The 18,344-nt window shown below is 36.3% G+C and overlaps 1 protein-coding gene across 4 annotated transcripts in view; it reads left to right on the top strand.

Moving 5' to 3' along the window:
• Positions 1-18,344, top strand: part of LOC127634836 (dual specificity calcium/calmodulin-dependent 3',5'-cyclic nucleotide phosphodiesterase 1A-like) — a 113,792-nt gene that overhangs the window by 73,449 nt on the left and 21,999 nt on the right. For all 4 annotated transcript variants that reach the window (XM_052114533.1, XM_052114534.1, XM_052114535.1 and 1 more), the window contains 3 exons: positions 12,690-12,803; positions 13,693-13,875; positions 16,648-16,714. In XM_052114533.1, coding sequence (XP_051970493.1) covers positions 12,690-12,803; positions 13,693-13,875; positions 16,648-16,714 — 364 coding nt within the window. The remainder of the gene's footprint in view (positions 1-12,689; positions 12,804-13,692; positions 13,876-16,647; positions 16,715-18,344) is intronic.

Raw genomic sequence — 18,344 nt, forward strand, 5'->3', positions numbered from 1 at the left:
CATTTCTGAAATGGTTTAACACACTGAACTTGTTGCTGATAAGTGCAAATGCATCTCTAGTCTGGTGGATTGAGGTTTATCTACAGTATAAAGCAGCTGAGATTAGAGAGGTGGGTACAGCTAACAAAGTGTTTACTGTTGTGTCAAGTCTGTGGCGTAGCAGTTAGAGCACAGGCAAACCTCATAATAACGGTTCTATTTCATCCCAAAATCAAAAAGGGGAAAATATATATATATATATTTTTTTTTTGCATAAAAATATAAAACTTATTTAAGGACCACTATTATTTTTTGTATTGTGATATTTTCACATCATTTTACTACTGTAATACTATACATACAACAATAAAATACAGTTATAACTGTCTGGAAATAATGATTATAATTAAGCATAGCATGAGCAAGATGTGAGCAGAGCATTTTTTTTTTTGCCACCCATTTTAACAGGTTAGAGCATTCACATCGGAAACTTCAGCAGCACGTCAGATCATAGCTTGAGTGCCGCTTAAGTTGCTGTGCAGCTGGAGTTTTGGTACTAAGTCTATAAACAGAATAATATTTGTAGTCCAGTGTGTTTATATTAATATGAAAAAACACTATTGTCTATTACACTATTGAAAAATGACCAAAACCAAAATAAATTATTTGAATTGTATAGCTTAGGCAAAAGCATGGTATCATCATTTATCCTCTTATACTCTGCAAGATTTTGGCTGCTTCCTGACATTTTTCATATTCAAATCAAAAGCTCCCTGTTCACATACTGTATATAGTGGACTAATTTCATAAAAATTGTCTCATTTTACCAATAACCCCTATAGTTTAAGAAATTATTGTAATAATTAATAAATAACATTGTATATGTTTACAATGTTATGATAAACATAATTTTGTTTTGAATAAATTTGAAAAGCATTCCATTTCAGTTCTATGTCCTCTGTGTTCAAGCAAAAAGTCTTATATTATTCCACTGGATGGCAGCAAGTACTAGAAAAGTTTTTTTCTTCTATCACCTTCCATCACATTATACTTATCTGAAATGTAGGTGGTGCTCTAACGCATTTTAACCCTCACCCATTGACAACAAGACTTTTTTTGAAGTGCTGAGAGCTTCCACATTGTTTTGTAGAATATCTTGGCTTCTAAGTTGTTTAAAAGCCCAATCTAGGTGTCATAGGAAAGCAGAACTTTCCAGCTATACGATGATGTAAACATTTCATCTTCTATAGATGGGAATACATTTTGCAGATGATTTGTTTTTTCATAATTTTTCTACCGGACTTCATAATTTGTTGAACATTTTTCTGACACAACATTGGATTATACACCCAATGTTCTTTCACCTGATCATTGTTATTTCATGTGTATTTCAAGTTATTTAAATGTACTGTAATAAAAATAAATGTATAAAAAAATAGAAAACAAATAATTGTGTTTGGACAGATGTAATGTAATGTAAGTGATTCTTAAGAAAACAGTCAGTAACATGTCCAGGTCGTATTTCACCTCATAATCAAATGACAAAATAAATTATATTTGCATAAAAAATTAAGCTTAGCCCTAGGAACATTGTGACCAATTCTCCGTAGTCTACTGTATTGCAAAAACAATCACATCCTTATTATTGTAATGCCTGAGAAATAATGATATATTATACATTACAATTTCAAGTATAAATCATGATAGTATTTGTTTTTTTATATAAATTATAGAGTGTTTGCCATGAAAAGTCGAGACCAAACAGGTTTGAAAAGTCTTTAAAACGAATGAGTTGTGTGTTTTGTGTTTGGACTTTGGAGGTCAAGGAGGAGCCACTGAAGACTATTATGTCACTGTTCTCAATCCAAATGGTTTCCGGTGCCTTTGGCCCGGATTTGTCTTTTCCCTGCAGGCCTCCGGTAGTGAGTCAGAATTTGAGAACTAATGAGAAATCAGGGTCCTGACCGGTCTTCCTTTCTGAAACCACAACCGGTTGGAGATTAAGCCCCGGTTGTTTGGGACCTGATTCCCAGCATGTCCTTGTGGTCCCGTCTCCCACTATGAGGCAGGAAGGCATTTGGGCCCCCCGGTGGAACCCACATATGTTTCAGGCTACATTTGCCAGTAGACTGACGCATCACACATCACCACGGCAACCTCAGCGGCAGCGGAACTCAAGGGGAACCATGTGGTTTGCAGCATCACAGAGTTTCATTTTACCAGCTGAGTCAAGGTTACCGTAAACAGTCCACTCAGCACAAACACATTCATTTAGTGTACCATGAGGAAAAGAAAAAGTATGACAATGAGTATTGCAGTGCAACCCCATAATCATACATCAACAACCTAATGTCCCTTGTATGACACAGTATGTATCGCAAGCCAATTGTCAACAATTACAATATCACTAGTTAAAATGCAAATTCTTGAGATCAGACTTGGAAAGACTACTAGTCTAATTTCAATGCAAATGTAATTAGCTAAGTGCTAATTACATTTTTACGAGTAAAAACATGAATTCTTGACTTCAAAAAATACTTTATACAGAGAAATGTAAGCGCAGCGTAGTTCTAGCGGGAAGACTAGCAGCTGTACATCATCGAACCATTAGGTGGGTAATTCCCAGCCAATCACATGTAAGCCGTTGCTTTATAAGTCTGCTCACAATCACATTGCTCTTTCAGTGTGCTAACACGGCAACCTCCACCACCCCGCCATCACCAGTTGAGTCCCGTCCTGCACTGGGGTAGGCTCCTCACCCCTGCCTCCTATCTCCGGCAGGGTATAACGGTTCCGAGTACAACTTCTTCAGACCGCCAGACGGGGCCTACGCCAAAGAGAGACATTACTTTTCTGTTTTATATTCATCAAATAAATTTAATCTTAACTTTCACTCAAGTGCAAGTCTTCCTGATAGACATGCACGTTCTTGATGTAGAAATTAAATTGCAACTATATTTATAATACTTAATATCTGTTATTGCATTTTCACTAGTAGAATTTCACAATGCTATGCCATTCACTACTATACGAAACACAATTACAGAGTTCTAAAATGTATTTTACATATCAGCTGTTTACTTCGTACTAGTAAATATTATAATACATTTTTATATGATTAATAATAGATTGGATTACAGCTAGTAAAGTTATTACCAATTTTAGTAAATTGTTTTGATCATGACCAAGTTATGTTACTTTCTAATATCTCTAATGTTATTTTAAAGTAAGAAATGCCTTTAATTAGTTTATTGATATTCGAAATACATTTTCAGCTATCTGAAGTACAAAATCGAACATGTTGGAATAAATGTACCAATATAAAGATTTTGCATTTTTACAAGTTTTCAAGTAATTCAATTGTTGATTCCAGGAAAGGATATTTGTTCAGTGCAAAAATACATTTGTTATATACTCTTTCAGTGCCACTACAATTACTCAAATCACCAACTCATACCAATAAATAATTTGCCCCTTCATAGCTCACTAAAGGCATACTAAGCTAGAGAAATGTTGATTAAAAATATATACAAATATATTTAGAATATTTTCAATCCAAAAAAAACAGAGATAGAAAATTATAATTAAAATTGAGGAATTAATTTACTAAACGGTTGTGCAACTTTTGCATGTGGTATTGCTGGGCACATGATGCACAGAGTTGCTGCCCATGTACAGACTTCTAAATGTATCTTTTATTAGATTAGCTTCAGTTAGGATGCTGCCACTGAAGCCACCTACCTTTGAAGGCAGTTCACTCGGTTTTGGACCAGAGCCTTAGTCTGACAGCAGAGAGTATGCTTACCCTGGGACAACGTCTGCCAGTACAATGTACATAAACTCAAGACATTACTGTCCTGCCCGGAGACTCCATACAGCTTGTGTTCTCAGACTTCCAGCAGCTTTTGTGCATTTCCAGGGGTCAGCAAATTGTGATAAAGGCTCAGATCTTCAATAACTGACCTTAATATTGACAGTCCACTGACCATCTGAAGAGAGAAAGAGATGGAGATCTCTCAGTGTTTGGGAGGGTTGAATGGAGAGGGCTTGTATTGGGTATTGGGAAGAAGTTAGTGTTGAGTTAATGCATGCATGGGTGTATTTGTGATGGAGTTTGTGTTGTTGAATGTGTGTAATACATTAAAAGAGAAAGGAAATTGTGGGAGAAGAGATTAAAGGATGGATTAAAAGTGACCTTGTCACAGAGGTGAACCAATGCTGGCAAAGAAACACACACATACTTGTATCTCTCCAGAGGCCTCTGTTTTAATGGCGTTTCCCTGTTCATGTAGTATCAGAGACTCCATCGAGCAATCTGGTCAGGACGCCCTCAAAACCCTGGAGCCCTAGCACAGACCTCAGCACTTACAGGACATGTATATACACAGTATTCCCCTCCAAGTCTGCAAATAAACCAGTTCTGATGGTGACAGAGTCAAGGGAAGATGTCTCCGCTGTCAGGGAGTGACATCTAAAAGTAGTGATGATTCAGTAACTTGACAGTCGCTGTTTTTTTAAATAATGTCGCTTTCCAGAAACAGGCAAATTTTTCCAAGAAGTTGTGGTGTTACATGATAAAAGTCTACATTGCGATTTTTGTCACATAGCTTTAATGTAGTCAGCTTTACTTTTTGTTTGAAATTTGCTATAGCTGCTCTTTTTTTAAAAAAAAGGGTGCTTGACTGTTGCTTGACTAGTTTAACTATGCTGTGTTAATTTTACACTGTTTCTCGTGTCACATTCAATCATTTTAGTCAGTTTTACTCATATTACAGTGGCTTATAACTGTACAGCAGTCAGTGCTGGGCAGATTACTTGTGAATGGTAATCAGGTACTGATTAAAAATTACATGACAAAAATTTAATCAGTAACGCAATCTCATAGATTACATTTTTGTGATAAATAAACCAGTTCTAACAATTATGTATATATATATATATATATATATACCTCAAGGGGGTGATGAAGTTACCTTCAAATATCTGTGCCATTAAATCAGATGTTATTATTCAGATTTATTAGTTGGATAAATTGAAAATTTCAGGCAGGCGTGTTTGTTTAGGGTTGAAACTAAACTCTGCAGGATGTGGCCCTTTAGGATCGAAGTTGAATAGCACTGGTTTGAGAAGGGTATACTGAAGCTGCAGACATTGCTCCAAAAATGCTCCTTACCTAACCCTTTCCCTAACCTTAACCATGATTGAAAGTGACACCCTCTTTTGGAGTTGGTGCAACCCTCTTTATGGAGTAACCCCGCCCCCTTGTGGAGTAACTCTGCCCTATTTTGTAGATCCCATCTCCTTTTGGAGGTCTCCGGCAGGCAGCTATACCTACTTGACTGGTTTACACTAATGCTTGTCACAGCACCCCTTGTGGCACTGCTGAGAATGCAATGCATCACTTGCGTTGTGTTATGAATCACACTCTGAAAGGAATGTCATGTGAATTTGAGCTTGCGCAACTAGAAGCGCCTGCATTTTACATACTTGCACATGGTACTGTATATTTTGTTTACAGTTATTTTACAGATTGTTGGTAATTTATAAAGCATGTTCTGGCAGGCAAGTTTCAGCATGAATGAACTTCTTAGAAAAAAACATCATACAACCATAGGCAGATTAATGCACAGGCCTTCAGGGTAGTTGTGGAGACATTGCTCCAAAATGCATTCAAAGTAAAATATAGGTGTGCATTTCACAGTTTTTGCCTTGTCACATAACAGGGCCATTGTAAATCCAGTTTGACGGACCATACAGTGCACAGAAAATGTTGTGCTGGTGGATTTTAAGAGACATCTGTGCCTAGGGCATGCTGACATCATAATCCATTTTTATCAACAACACATGCAGTTTTGGGGGGAAAAACAATCAATAAATGCAGTTCCACAATGACCCATGTCTGTTAGATTGGCATTAAAAGCAAATAGAATTAATCTGCAGCTATGTTTCTTATTCGCAGATGCTACATTTACGTTCCACAGTTCTTTAACCATGCTTTCTAAATCCGATGTCCCTGATCCAGTCACAATCGACTCTGAGACAGAAGGCGTGGTCTAATGGTCTAATCGTAAGCATCTAATCCGGCTCTTTCTCTGTATTAGAAAGGTCATACATTGTGCGGTCATGGCCGAGCGGGTGTGCATGTCTAAAGAATTTTTCTTATCATTTCTGCTCCTGACAGATTCTAGGAAGTACTAATACTCTAATGGGATGGCATTGACTTTTACATTGATTGTGTGTTTGTCTGAAGGAAGGTATTCCTTGTGGATGCCAGCGGAATGTTTCTGCTCTGCCTCGCCGGTTTTGATAACATTGTTCAAACAGCGTGTCCTCGACCCTGTTTCAGACGTCACGCTTTTGAGTTGAACGAGAGCACTTCGTTCAAATATCAGAGCTGCTGAGTACTTCAAGATAGAAGACAAGAGGCTGTTGAGACAACATACAAGTTGCTATTTTGGGGTAGAAATGGACTTAAACTAAACAAGCAGCACTAACTTTAATATACATGAAATATAAAGAAATATTTTGGGTTAAGTACAAATTAAGCTCTATCAACAGCATTTTTGATTTAATGCTGATTATCACTCAAAATTATTTTTGAATATTCATGCAATATTCAGCAAAAATCAAGTCTACATTGAGGCACTTACAATGGAAGAGAAAGAGACAAGCCATACACATTAAAATACACATTTTCACAAGTACACCCACAAGATTCAAACATAATACTTGTTAACATGATTTAGTGGGATAAAATTGCTTACTAACCTTAACTGTGTTAGGTCATATTCAGTATTACAACTTTGTTGCAATGGTGACAAATGCCGGTAAACTCTATAAACGATTTTATCACACTAATATAATTTTAACTCATATAAAGTTTACATCTTGTGGCTTAACTTTTGAAACGGTGTTTGTTTTTATGTGTATGGACAGACCCAATTCACTTCCTTTTCAAGTGTTTCACTGTAACCAAGATTTTTGCTTGTTTTTTAAATAAACATGGGACGAGTCTATAATACTGTATCTTCCATGCCTTTAATCATTTTTAAATGTTTATTTTTTTATTTAAGATTAGCATTATTGCAATATTACTGAACTATTAATTTAATTCACTTAAAGGGATAGGTCAACTAAAAATGAAAATTCTCTCATTATTTACTCACCCACATGCCATCCCAGATGTGTATGACTTTCTTTCTTCAGCAGAACAAAATTATGAATTTTAGAAGAATATTTCAGCTCTGTAGGTCCATACAGTGCAAGTGAATGGGAGCTCCAAAAATCATATAAAGGCAATATATATATATATATATATATATATATATATATAATATACAGTGCCTTGCAAACGTATTCAGACCCCTGACCAACTATCTCATTTTACTGTATTACAAATTGTGCAATATAATTTCATTATGTTTCATATTTTTTTTTAACACACTGGAACATTTTAGGTGACATTGATTTTACGTTATAAATATAAAAAAACAAAAACTATCTTGCTTGCATAAGTATTCAACCCCTGTGCTGTGGAAGCTGCCAGGCTACAACAATGAAAGAATTTGCCCTAATGAGGACACGATTAATTTACCATTGGCATCCACCTGTGAATCATTAAAATTGCACTCACATTTTCTGGATAAAAAAAAAACATTTTTGAAGGATCATTGGTCAGGCTGTGTATCTGAAGGAAAATGAAGACCAAAGAGCATTACACTGAAGTTAGAGATAAAGTAATAAACATGCATAGATTATGGAAAGGGTACAAAATAATATCCAAATGTTTGAATATCCCCGTGAGCACAGTTGGATCAATAATCAGTAAGTGGAAGCTGCACCACACCACCCAGGCACTGCCAAGAAAATTCTGTCCCTCAAAACGCAGCACTCTAACAAAAGAAGACTGGTGAGAGACACAACAGAGAGGCCAACAATCACTTTGAAGGAGCTTCAGAGTTCAGTGGCTGGGAGTGGAGTAATGGTGCACCAGTCAACCATATCAAGAGCACTGCATAATTCTGGCCTGTATGGGAGGGTGGTAAGAAAGAAGCCGTTACTCAAAAAGTAACATCTGTTAGCACATCTGGAGTTTGCCAGAAAGCATGTGAGTGACCCAGCTGCGCTGTAGGAGAAGGTTTTGTGTTCAGATGAGACCAAGATTTTGGCCAAAACTCAAAGCGCCATGTGTGGTGCAAACCTAACACTTCCTATGCCTCAAGACACACCATCCCTACAGTGAAATATAGTGGTGGCAGCATGATACTGTGGGGATGCTTCTCATAGGCAGGGACTGGGCATTTTGTTGGAATTTAAGGAAGAATTGACAGAGCAAAATATTGGGAAATACTGCAAGAGAACCTGCTTCAGTACGCTAAAAAACTGAAGCTTGGGAGGAAATTCACCTTTCAGCATGACAATGATCCCAAGCACAAGGCCAAAGTAACATTGGAGTGGCTCTAGAACAAAAAGATAAATGTCCTACAGTTGCCCAGTCAAAGTCCTGATCCCAAGCATCGCCCAACCAACCTGAACAACCTGGAGCAAATCTGCCAAGAAGAATGGGCCAAAACCACTTTGTCACTTTGTGCAACGCTGGTACATATGTACCCCAAAATACTTAAAGCAGTTATTGCAGCAAAAGGTGGCTCGACCATATATTAATGTGTGGGGGTTTAATACTTATGCAAGTAAGATATTTCAGTTTTCTTTTTTTTTTCATTAAAATATTTCCCAGGAAAAAAACAATGTCACCTTACAATAATTGATTAGTCAGTCAAGGGTCTGAATACATTTGCAAGGCACTATATAGTATATAATATATCATTGATATTAAAAAAATATTTAAATATTGATCAATATCACTTCTGAAGTCATTGATTTAACCACTAAAGTCTTATGGATTACTTTTATGCTGACATGTGATTTTTGGAGCTTCAGATTTTTGGCATCCATTCACTGGCATTAGATGGACCTACATACAGAGCTCAACAATTCTTCTAAAAATCTTAATTTGAATTCCGCAGATGAAAGTCATGCACATCTGGGATGGCATAAGGGTGAGTATATGATGAGAGAATTAAATTTTTTGGGTTAACTATTCATTTAATTTTTCATCTTTTTTATTTATGTGGAGGAGGGATGTTGTTGTATGCTTATGTAGCGTATTTAGTGGTTTCAATGAAAGTTTGCTAACTGGTTAGTTTAGTGGTGCTGTGTTATGCTATTAGCTTAGTTGTACTGTGTTGACAATATGGTTTCGGTAGGTTGCGCATGTATGGTTAGTTGCCCCGGAAGAGTCTCTTTAGGACTTCACGTGAACTCTCGTCGCCATAGCAACCAACACCAGTGATTTGTGATCTGGGTCAACACTAATGAACAGTTTCATCGATGCATATGAACGTCAGCGTGTTCCACAATGCACAAATAAACACTAATCAGTTAAAATGCCCAGATTCTCACATCAATATATGTAGCGAATTTGGTATGATAAATGTTCACTGGACTGGGTTAAAGGGTCATGTATATTACCATTATTTGTAAGGGAAACAGTATGTGTGAGCTAGGAATTACATTAAATTGTCCTATTTCTACATTACTATGTAAGGAAATTTATAATGGAATCAGTCGCCTTTGACAACCGTTATAATTTAGATAAATGACAAATAAATAGATTATTTGTCAGAATAAAATTCTCCACTATTAAAATCGTAACACAACGGCTCGTTGTATCGGCTCACAATTTCTACTGGAGTGAATTGGCTTTAATAAGAGAATTGTGATTAATTCTCTAATTGGAGTAATATTATTCTCATGGCTTATTGAAAATAATATTACACATATAGGTATAGCTTTGAAGCTAAATCTTTTAGAAACAGGGATGAGATTGTTTATCAAAAAATAACAGTCAAAATATAATTAAAAGGGAAATTAACTTGAGGTAGCTGAATTAATATTATAATCAATTGATCTGTTCATCCAGCGAACACTCAGTATTGATCATCTGTCAATTCTCTGAAAGGATATTTTTCATCGACACACAAAAATAACTCTTTCTTATCATGGATCTGAGATTGAATCATTAAATTTACATTGATTAACAAGCAGACCATCAATCAACTTGCAAGAATGTACACAAAAGCTTTATTTAACTAAATTATGAACACATAACTAATCGAAACAAAAACATACATAAGAAATCGCTCATACATGGGAAAGGGGAAAAATGAAATAAAATTTTACTGAAACAGAAGAGGGGAAATTAAGTTATGAAAAGATCATTTGACCATCTGAGAGAACCATTAGTTTCTTAAGAGCACCATTTTACAAAGGGGTTTTCATCTTACACTAAAACTACCTTCAGTTAGTTACTGGTACAATACTTGCAATTGCCTTGGCTGTTGAGAGAGCACCTGGATGCAGTCGCAGGAGAAAGGCTTGATGATTCCTTGGGTCGATGTTGTGGAAGTTGCAACCAATTTCTTCCATGTTGAATGAAGAAATTATGATGAACTGTGGTTTTCATTGACTCCATGGTCAAGGTAGTTGCACATGGCTTGAGGTGTTGAGGCCTGCCGGCCTGCCACCTCGTGGTCAGCACGACCAGCAGCAGAGGGAAGAGAGAGTCAGGGGAAAAGTGAGAGTAAACTTCTGTGTCTTTTAACTTCTGCTGGAGGCCCCTCCTCTCGAGTCTGGCTTGACCAATGAGAAAGGTGCAATTTCCAAACGCGAAATGTTCGTTTGTTTGGAAGCTGATTCATTTGCATGATTGGGGTTAGTTTATGCCCCTTTATGCTCTGATTAATATAGCAAGCATACATACAGAATCATATATATACCATTGCGGGATGTCACACAAGGATTAATTTGGTAGGATACATGATACAAAATAATTTTACATTAGCTTGTAGTCCTGTCATAAGTCATGCATAAAAAAGTATACAGTACAAAAAACACTTTACAAGACAGTAATGATCCTATACACAATGTCATGTTGATATACATGTGAAATTATAGACAGTTTATAGACAAACTGTCTATAAGTAAGTGAAGATATGTTGTTCTGGGCTTTGAGTCCATTTCTTATGGGGGAAAGATTGCTCTGGCATGGAGCTAAACTCTCCCCGCTTGGAATGTCACTGGGGGTCCACTATTTGCTGGTCCAGTGTCAGCAAAGACAGTGTAAAGGCTTGATCATGATCAGTGGGGGAGCAGACATAACGGAGTCTGCTTGGGCCTACTAGTACCTTTGCTTGTTACAGTCTTGAGACATCTGTTGGCTTATTCATTAAAAAATGAATAATTGTGTGTCTGATTGTTCCAGATGCTACACTTATCTCCCCCAAATTAATAAATCAATAAAAAATAATAAAAAAGAGAAGAATTACAAATGTCTGTTTATAACATCTGCACTTGCAAAAATTCACTTTGGCAGTATGTATATTTATAAATGTGGAGACTGTGTTTGGACACTGCTATGGTATTATCATAATGAAAACACCATGGCAGTGTCCAAACACAGTCTCCACATTAAATTAACTGATCTGTGGGCACACATATAGTTTGCTTACTAGAATCCTGCCACACTGGCATGCCACATAAATGTTAAAACCAGACTGTGAATTTAAATCCACAGTGAATTGACTACATCATTTCACTCTAGTTCAAGCGAAGCACACTCCTCAGCCTAGCGTGTTCTAGATTATTCGGTTAGGAATTGGGTCAAACCTGTTTCCTATGTTATCCATTCACACTCACACACCTCATCACCCAGGCCCACACAGACTGAAGTCTGTCTGCACACACCTGGGACATCAGTGTTGGCCTAATGATGTGGCCCTATGTCCACATGAGTGAAGAACAGAGTTTGGATACGCTAAATATGGCTCATAAACAATATAGTGACACAAACTCATTGGTGTAAAATTTGTATACTTTAACAGCTGAACACTTTGTCGAAATCTGCACAGAATGCTTAATTTTAGCTCTTGGCAGTGAAAAAGATCTGGTGCCGGTCAGCAACAAAGAGTACATTCAGCAGCCACAAACAACACATTTCAGGCAGAAGTTTTAAGTCTTTGCTACTCAGCTAAACAATATAACAATACGTGTATAAATATGTTATTACCATGCTCAAAAGGCACAGATATATTGAAATTCCTCTTTTATTCTCCATAATATTCTGCAATGCTCTGATCAATGTAAAGACTTAATTCAAGCTTCGTTTTGTAGTTCATTTCATTGGAGTGCAATCTCTTTTGTTCTGTAAGATTAATATCTTCATTTGACTTACTTCGTTAGAATATTTTCCATTAAATCTGGCAGCTACGATGTTGAAATTTGTTTAGTGAACTGCGAACAGTCTTCTTGCATTCAGTAAATAAATGTGAATCTAGATTGCCCTTGATATCTTGAGTGTGCCTCTGCAATGTTTTGTTTTTGTTTTTTTGACAAAGCATTTACAAAATCATACCCACTACTTGCTAACACATTTAAAGGGCTCAGTTGTGTTGCCGCTGTGGTGTGCTGGATAATGCATGTGATCACAGGACACAAGTTCAAATCATTCTACATCAACACCCAATTCTACTTTCTTGCCAGTTGTTCCCTGTCCTGTTCATTACGAAAATTACATAATAAATTGCGAAATAACTTTTTTTTTTTTTATCAGAATTAATTCGATTTTATAATTTTTTTTCTTCTCATTTCAGGCTAAGATGTTTGGTGAAACAGTTGGAGAGAGGTGAGGCTTCAGTTGTCGACCTGAAAAAAAACCTAGAATATGCTGCATCCGTTTTGGAGTCCGTCTACATTGAAGAGACGAGGTAATGAAAACACACTTCACACAGATTGTACATTTCTCTCCCTCTTTTCTCTTAACAAATATCAAATCAACAGGACTGTCAAAGGTCAATGGTAAATGTTGTTTTATGAGTGCCTGAGATAGCGTAATCCCTAAAGCTGCTCTAAAACCGCTAGGTTGATTTAAGATAAAGAAACCCTATGTAGAGGGATTGCAAGTTATCTTGTTTCTGGAGGTAGTCTCAAGTTTGGTTTGGATGTGTGGACAAATGAAAGGGATGTCTAGACGTCTGCTACCAGCTCAGAAATATGTGTGGCATCCATCAAATTAAATTCTTCTCAGATCACCATACACATGTTTAGTATTATGTTTAGGTGATTTTGGAATATTTAGAAATGTTTGTACATTGGTAATCCATGGATATGAGATCAAATACATTTGGGAAGTTGACCTGTCCTGCGATGTGACATGATATAATCCATCTAAAATGATTTTAAAAGCTAACTCTGTTATAATTATTTTGCATGTAGATTTTATGACCCCATTCATTGAGAGATTTGTATTTTTAAAAATTAATCCGTCACAATGCCATTTAAAATAACATAGTGAAGGCAAAATTTGATTAAAAACTGTGAAAAAGACAGCTAAAATGCACAATTTCATTACACATTCCAATACATTGTAGCCTACAATCTTGATGTTGATAAAAAAAAAAAAAAAAACATTCTGTCGATAATCCATATCCTTTATCTTGGTGTGGAATTGTATATTTTTATCTCTGTTTCTTTCTACCAATTTTGCTCTGAGGCATTCTGGCTGAAATTCTATCTGACTAGATATGTCTACATGACTTGCACATTTAAGTTCCTTCATACAGCAATCGTGTCTTTTTTGTGTGTGTGTTCCTGCAGGCGGTTGGTGGACACAGAGGATGAGCTCAGCGACATCCAGTCCGACTCGGTTCCTTCAGAAGTGCGCGACTGGCTGGCGTCCACTTTCACACGTCAGATGGGGCTGATGTTGAGACGGTCTGAGGAGAAGCCACGATTTCGCAGCATTGTGCATGCGGTGCAAGCTGGGATATTTGTGGAAAGGTGGGTGCGGGGCTCTTTCAAGGTCAACAAATTTAAAGGATGTACAATTTTGTTGATCTTTTGAGATAAGAGCTTGTTGTTCTATAAAAACATACTGAGTAACTGAAAACTTACTGAAAAGCCTCAGTCCTAAAAGACAATTTCTTAAAACTAAGCTGCAAAACAAATACAACTATCCACTTTTACACTTCGGTATTGAGAAACTTGGCCCGCCCAGTCTCAGTGAGTTAATTGCAGTAGGATAAATGCTATTATTCCAGAAAATCAGCTCTGACGTTCAGAGTAGAATGCTGGAAATGCCGTTCCCGGCTGTGTCTGGCACTCTGCACATCCTTCTGAATAATCCTAACATTAGGAAATCGCTGCTAAAGTTTATGTTTAACAAGATCATCTAAACAGTTTGAGCTGCACATTTCAGCACAGACTGTTTATTTAAACTTGTGACAATGTGATACAGGCTTCGCAAAGAGGCTCACATCACATGCAAATTAGGCATCTATTAAAGGCATAGTAGCAGAAATGGACCGTTTAATGGACCCGCTTACAGAGGGTGGAAAATTCTCAATGAAAACTAAATTAAGACTTGACTTTAGTGGTGGAAAGAGTACAGATTTATTTTATTTCTTTACTTAAGTAAAAGTAATGCTTCTAAATAAATAATTCACTTGAGTACAATAGAAGTACTAAGAAATATTATGACTCAAGTAAGAGTGAATAATTAGTTTAACGAAAAACTACTCAAGTAATTACATTACGTTACTTTATGAAAATAATATTATATATAGTATATACGCTTCTATTTTTAGAACACAGACATTTTTGTTCTTGAAAGAAACTTGTGCTTCCTTTCACCAAGGATGAATTAAATTGATCAAAAATACTCTCATTAATTGCCAATATTATTACGGTTTAAAATAATCGTTTTAAGTGATATTTATTGTATTTATTCTTTACCCGTGATGGCAAACATATACAGTGTCTCCTATTCCTTACAAAAGCATTCTAAAGTGTTCATTTGGTACTCAAGAAAATTTTCTAATTATTAGAACAATTGAAAATGGTTGTGCTTGTGCTACAGGGTTTTTTTTAGCCCCATTTGCTGAGGTTTTGAGGTCTTTACATTTGCCAGTCAAGTCAAAAATTTGTTTTAAAAATAGGCGAAAAAAAACCGCATTTCTCCTGAAATTCTATTTTCTGCTAAAGTAGAGACACGAAGGCTATTCCATGCATTACTGTTTTGAAAAAAATTATTTCTAACCAGGATATAGAGGGAAGTGGACGTCCAGATAAAAGACAAGTAAATCACAGTCACTAGTTTGAGAAACAAACTCCTCACAGGTCCTAAACTAGCAGCTTCTAGATGCCAAAGACCTGCATTGCTGCTAGAGGATTCTTGAACACAAAGAACATTTTAAGAATATAACATCCATTTCAATAGAAATAGCCATCTGTAACATTCTAAATGTCTCTAAATCATCTCTAAACTACATAATGTGCATTGTAACAGAAACACTTTCCTATTTCAGGTTTATTCTATTATTTATTCTATGCTATCAAGTTAACATACTGTACAAAAGTAATATAATGAAATACCATAGAGGAAATGTATCCTTTTTTGATATTGCTGCAATTATCCAGATATGGAGTGAGATTGTTATCAACTCCTACATGCCAACTGAATATAATAAGGCAACAATAAACATTTCACACAGTGTTTAGAGAGATATATGACTGATTCAAACACTAAAAGTGGCTGTTCTGTATATGTATAATTGCATTACAGATGTACTAATATAAGTCTTAATTAGCATTATGGTTATTTAACATATTGAGATATTATTATTACGTAAATTGTAGCATATGATTACATTATGTTTTGTGATTTCTCATACTTTCTTTATATAACATCCATCACTTGTGCACTTTTGGCCTTTAGAGGGTGAGACAGGGCAGGTAAGTACAGTCCAGCACCATGAGCGAGAGTGTTACCTGCTAGGACAGTTTATTTTGAACAAGAGGGGCAAACGTTATGGAATTTAAAGCGGGAGTACAATACCGAACTGATGCGGATTGATAGACAGGAGAGCCTGTCTGTGCGCGCGATGGTGCGACGGCAGGGAAAACAATTATGTTCAGTGAAAAGTCAAAATAAGATCGCAATGTTTGTAATTGTAACTATATCAAATATTATTAATAAGTCACTGGAACTCGTTGCATGGGCATTTATTGAAATTTTATGTTTTTGTTTTAACTTTTTAATTATGGTGAAAAATTATTGTAGCCAAGTTGAATACTTCATTTTCAATCAACTCAAGTAAAAGTACTATTATGTATTACTTTTGAAAAATGTACTCAAGTACTGTAACGAGAGTAGTTGTAATTCATTACTTTACACCTCTGCTTGACTTTCATTATACTGTAAGCAAACCCAAGGGGGGAAAAAATATATAATTATAAAAAAATGCCCTTTTGCCCCTTAAAACTTTCAGCATCTCTCTGATAAGAAATAGGAACCTTCAAAGTATTGATATTGAGCTGATATATTTCAAGCAGGGCCTGACTGATGGGTGGCATGCAGCAATGATGGATTGGTCAGGACAGAACTGAGGTCCCTTGCTGTGCATTTTCTGTCCCATGTCCTCTTCCCTGTCTTGCACGCTCTTTAAATGTAACCGTTAAAGGCCATCTCGACCAAAACACGGGATTCCCCCACATTTTCTGCTTCCAGAATCTCTCTCACACTGACAGGAGTGTGTTATCTCTCTCTGACAGGATGTACCGACGGACCTCCAACATGGTTGGACTGAGCTATCCACCCAGCGTGATCACTGCCTTGAAGGTAAACAGCCAATCAGCTCGGCTCATCAGACTAGTGACCTCAAACACATATTGCAGATTCTTCAGTTAGAACACTTTTATGTCCCCTAGGATGTTTTTGAAGAAATCATGCTTTAAAAAGCATTCTGGTTTTATATAGATAGATTATTATATCTTGAAACGTTTTCTAACGTATCTTTAAGTACTTTTTCCTCATTTTTAAGAATGTTGCAATGTTCACCCAAAGATGAAAATTCATTAGCATAATGTATTTGTCATAATTTACTCTCCCTCATGTTGTTCCAAACCCATATGTGTCATGTTCCCCTGTTGTCTGCCCTGTGTTCTGTGTCTCACCAGTCTATTGTTTAGAACTACATTTCCCACAATCCACCTGCCGTCATCGCTGCCATTTTGTGTCATTGTTCACACCTGTTTATCAATTGTAATCATCCTGTCCTTGTGTATTTATACCCTGGTTCTTTGTTCTGTCTTTGTCAATTGTTGAATGTTGTTGTTAGCCTGGTATGTGTTCCCTGCCTGAGTTTTCAGTTTGTTTCATCGTGTTCCTAGTTTTATGTTTATTTCCCCATTGAGGGTTTTCCTTTGTGTTTATTGGTTTGACTGTTTAAATAAAGTGAGCCTGCATTTAGATCCGCTCTCCTCGTCTGCTTCGCTGCCTCATTCTTAACAATATGACTTACTTTCTTATGCAGAGATGTTTTGCTCTTCGTCTGTTGAGTACAATAGCAATGTATAATGCCTCATTTTAAAGCATAAGAAGGACCCAAAAGTATCATAAACGTAGTCCATGCGACTCGCGCATCTTATTTCAAGTCTTCTGAAGGCATACTATAGGTTTTGGAGAGAAACAACCCAGAATTTAAGTAATTTTTTCAGCAAAATCTTGACATTGTATGTTTATGAGCGCAATGAGAGAAGCTTGTTTATGGTGGCTTGTGTGTTCAAGCAAGAACTTGCATTGTTTCAGCGCTAAACAATGCAAGTCACCTCGGACTCTTATATTGAAATGACGTAGACTTTCCTCTGTTATAATGCTCTATGTTATGGTATTTACCAAATTATGCTTTTTGTAGCTTTCTGTTGATGATGAGGGGTTTTGTATAGAGGTTTTATATTATTATTTACAAGATTTATAGTTGGAGACACAATGTATGAACTGACGGGCCACGCTTCCATATAATCACATTTACACTTGATTATCTGATTTAAAAAAAAAAGAAATGCCTTGAAGTGAGGATAAAAGTATGGATGAAAATTGTTAATGATGAAAGATTTAGATAGCATATCCCAACAGGATGACAGTGTTAGTTTTTATTTCACTTCTGTAGGTAGCTGTAGATCCAAGCCATTCTAAATGTAGACTCCTAAAGGGCCAGCCTAAGGAGGAATAAAAGAAAAAAAAATATTGGCAAGATTTTTAAAGATAACTGATAGTTCCAAAAAGCAACTATCGGCACCGATTAATCTGTAAAACCGATATATTGGTCTCCCTCAAACTCACTGCCATTTTATAAAAAAGGGTATGAAGAGGGCTCTCTTCATTAAAATAGCTCATTTTGTGTTCCGCATAAGAAAGAAGGTCATACAGGTTTAGAATGACATGAATGTGGGTAAATGATGACAGAATT

The sequence above is a fragment of the Xyrauchen texanus genome, chromosome 42, assembly GCF_025860055.1.
Source record: "Xyrauchen texanus isolate HMW12.3.18 chromosome 42, RBS_HiC_50CHRs, whole genome shotgun sequence".
Lineage (NCBI taxonomy): Eukaryota > Metazoa > Chordata > Actinopteri > Cypriniformes > Catostomidae > Xyrauchen > Xyrauchen texanus.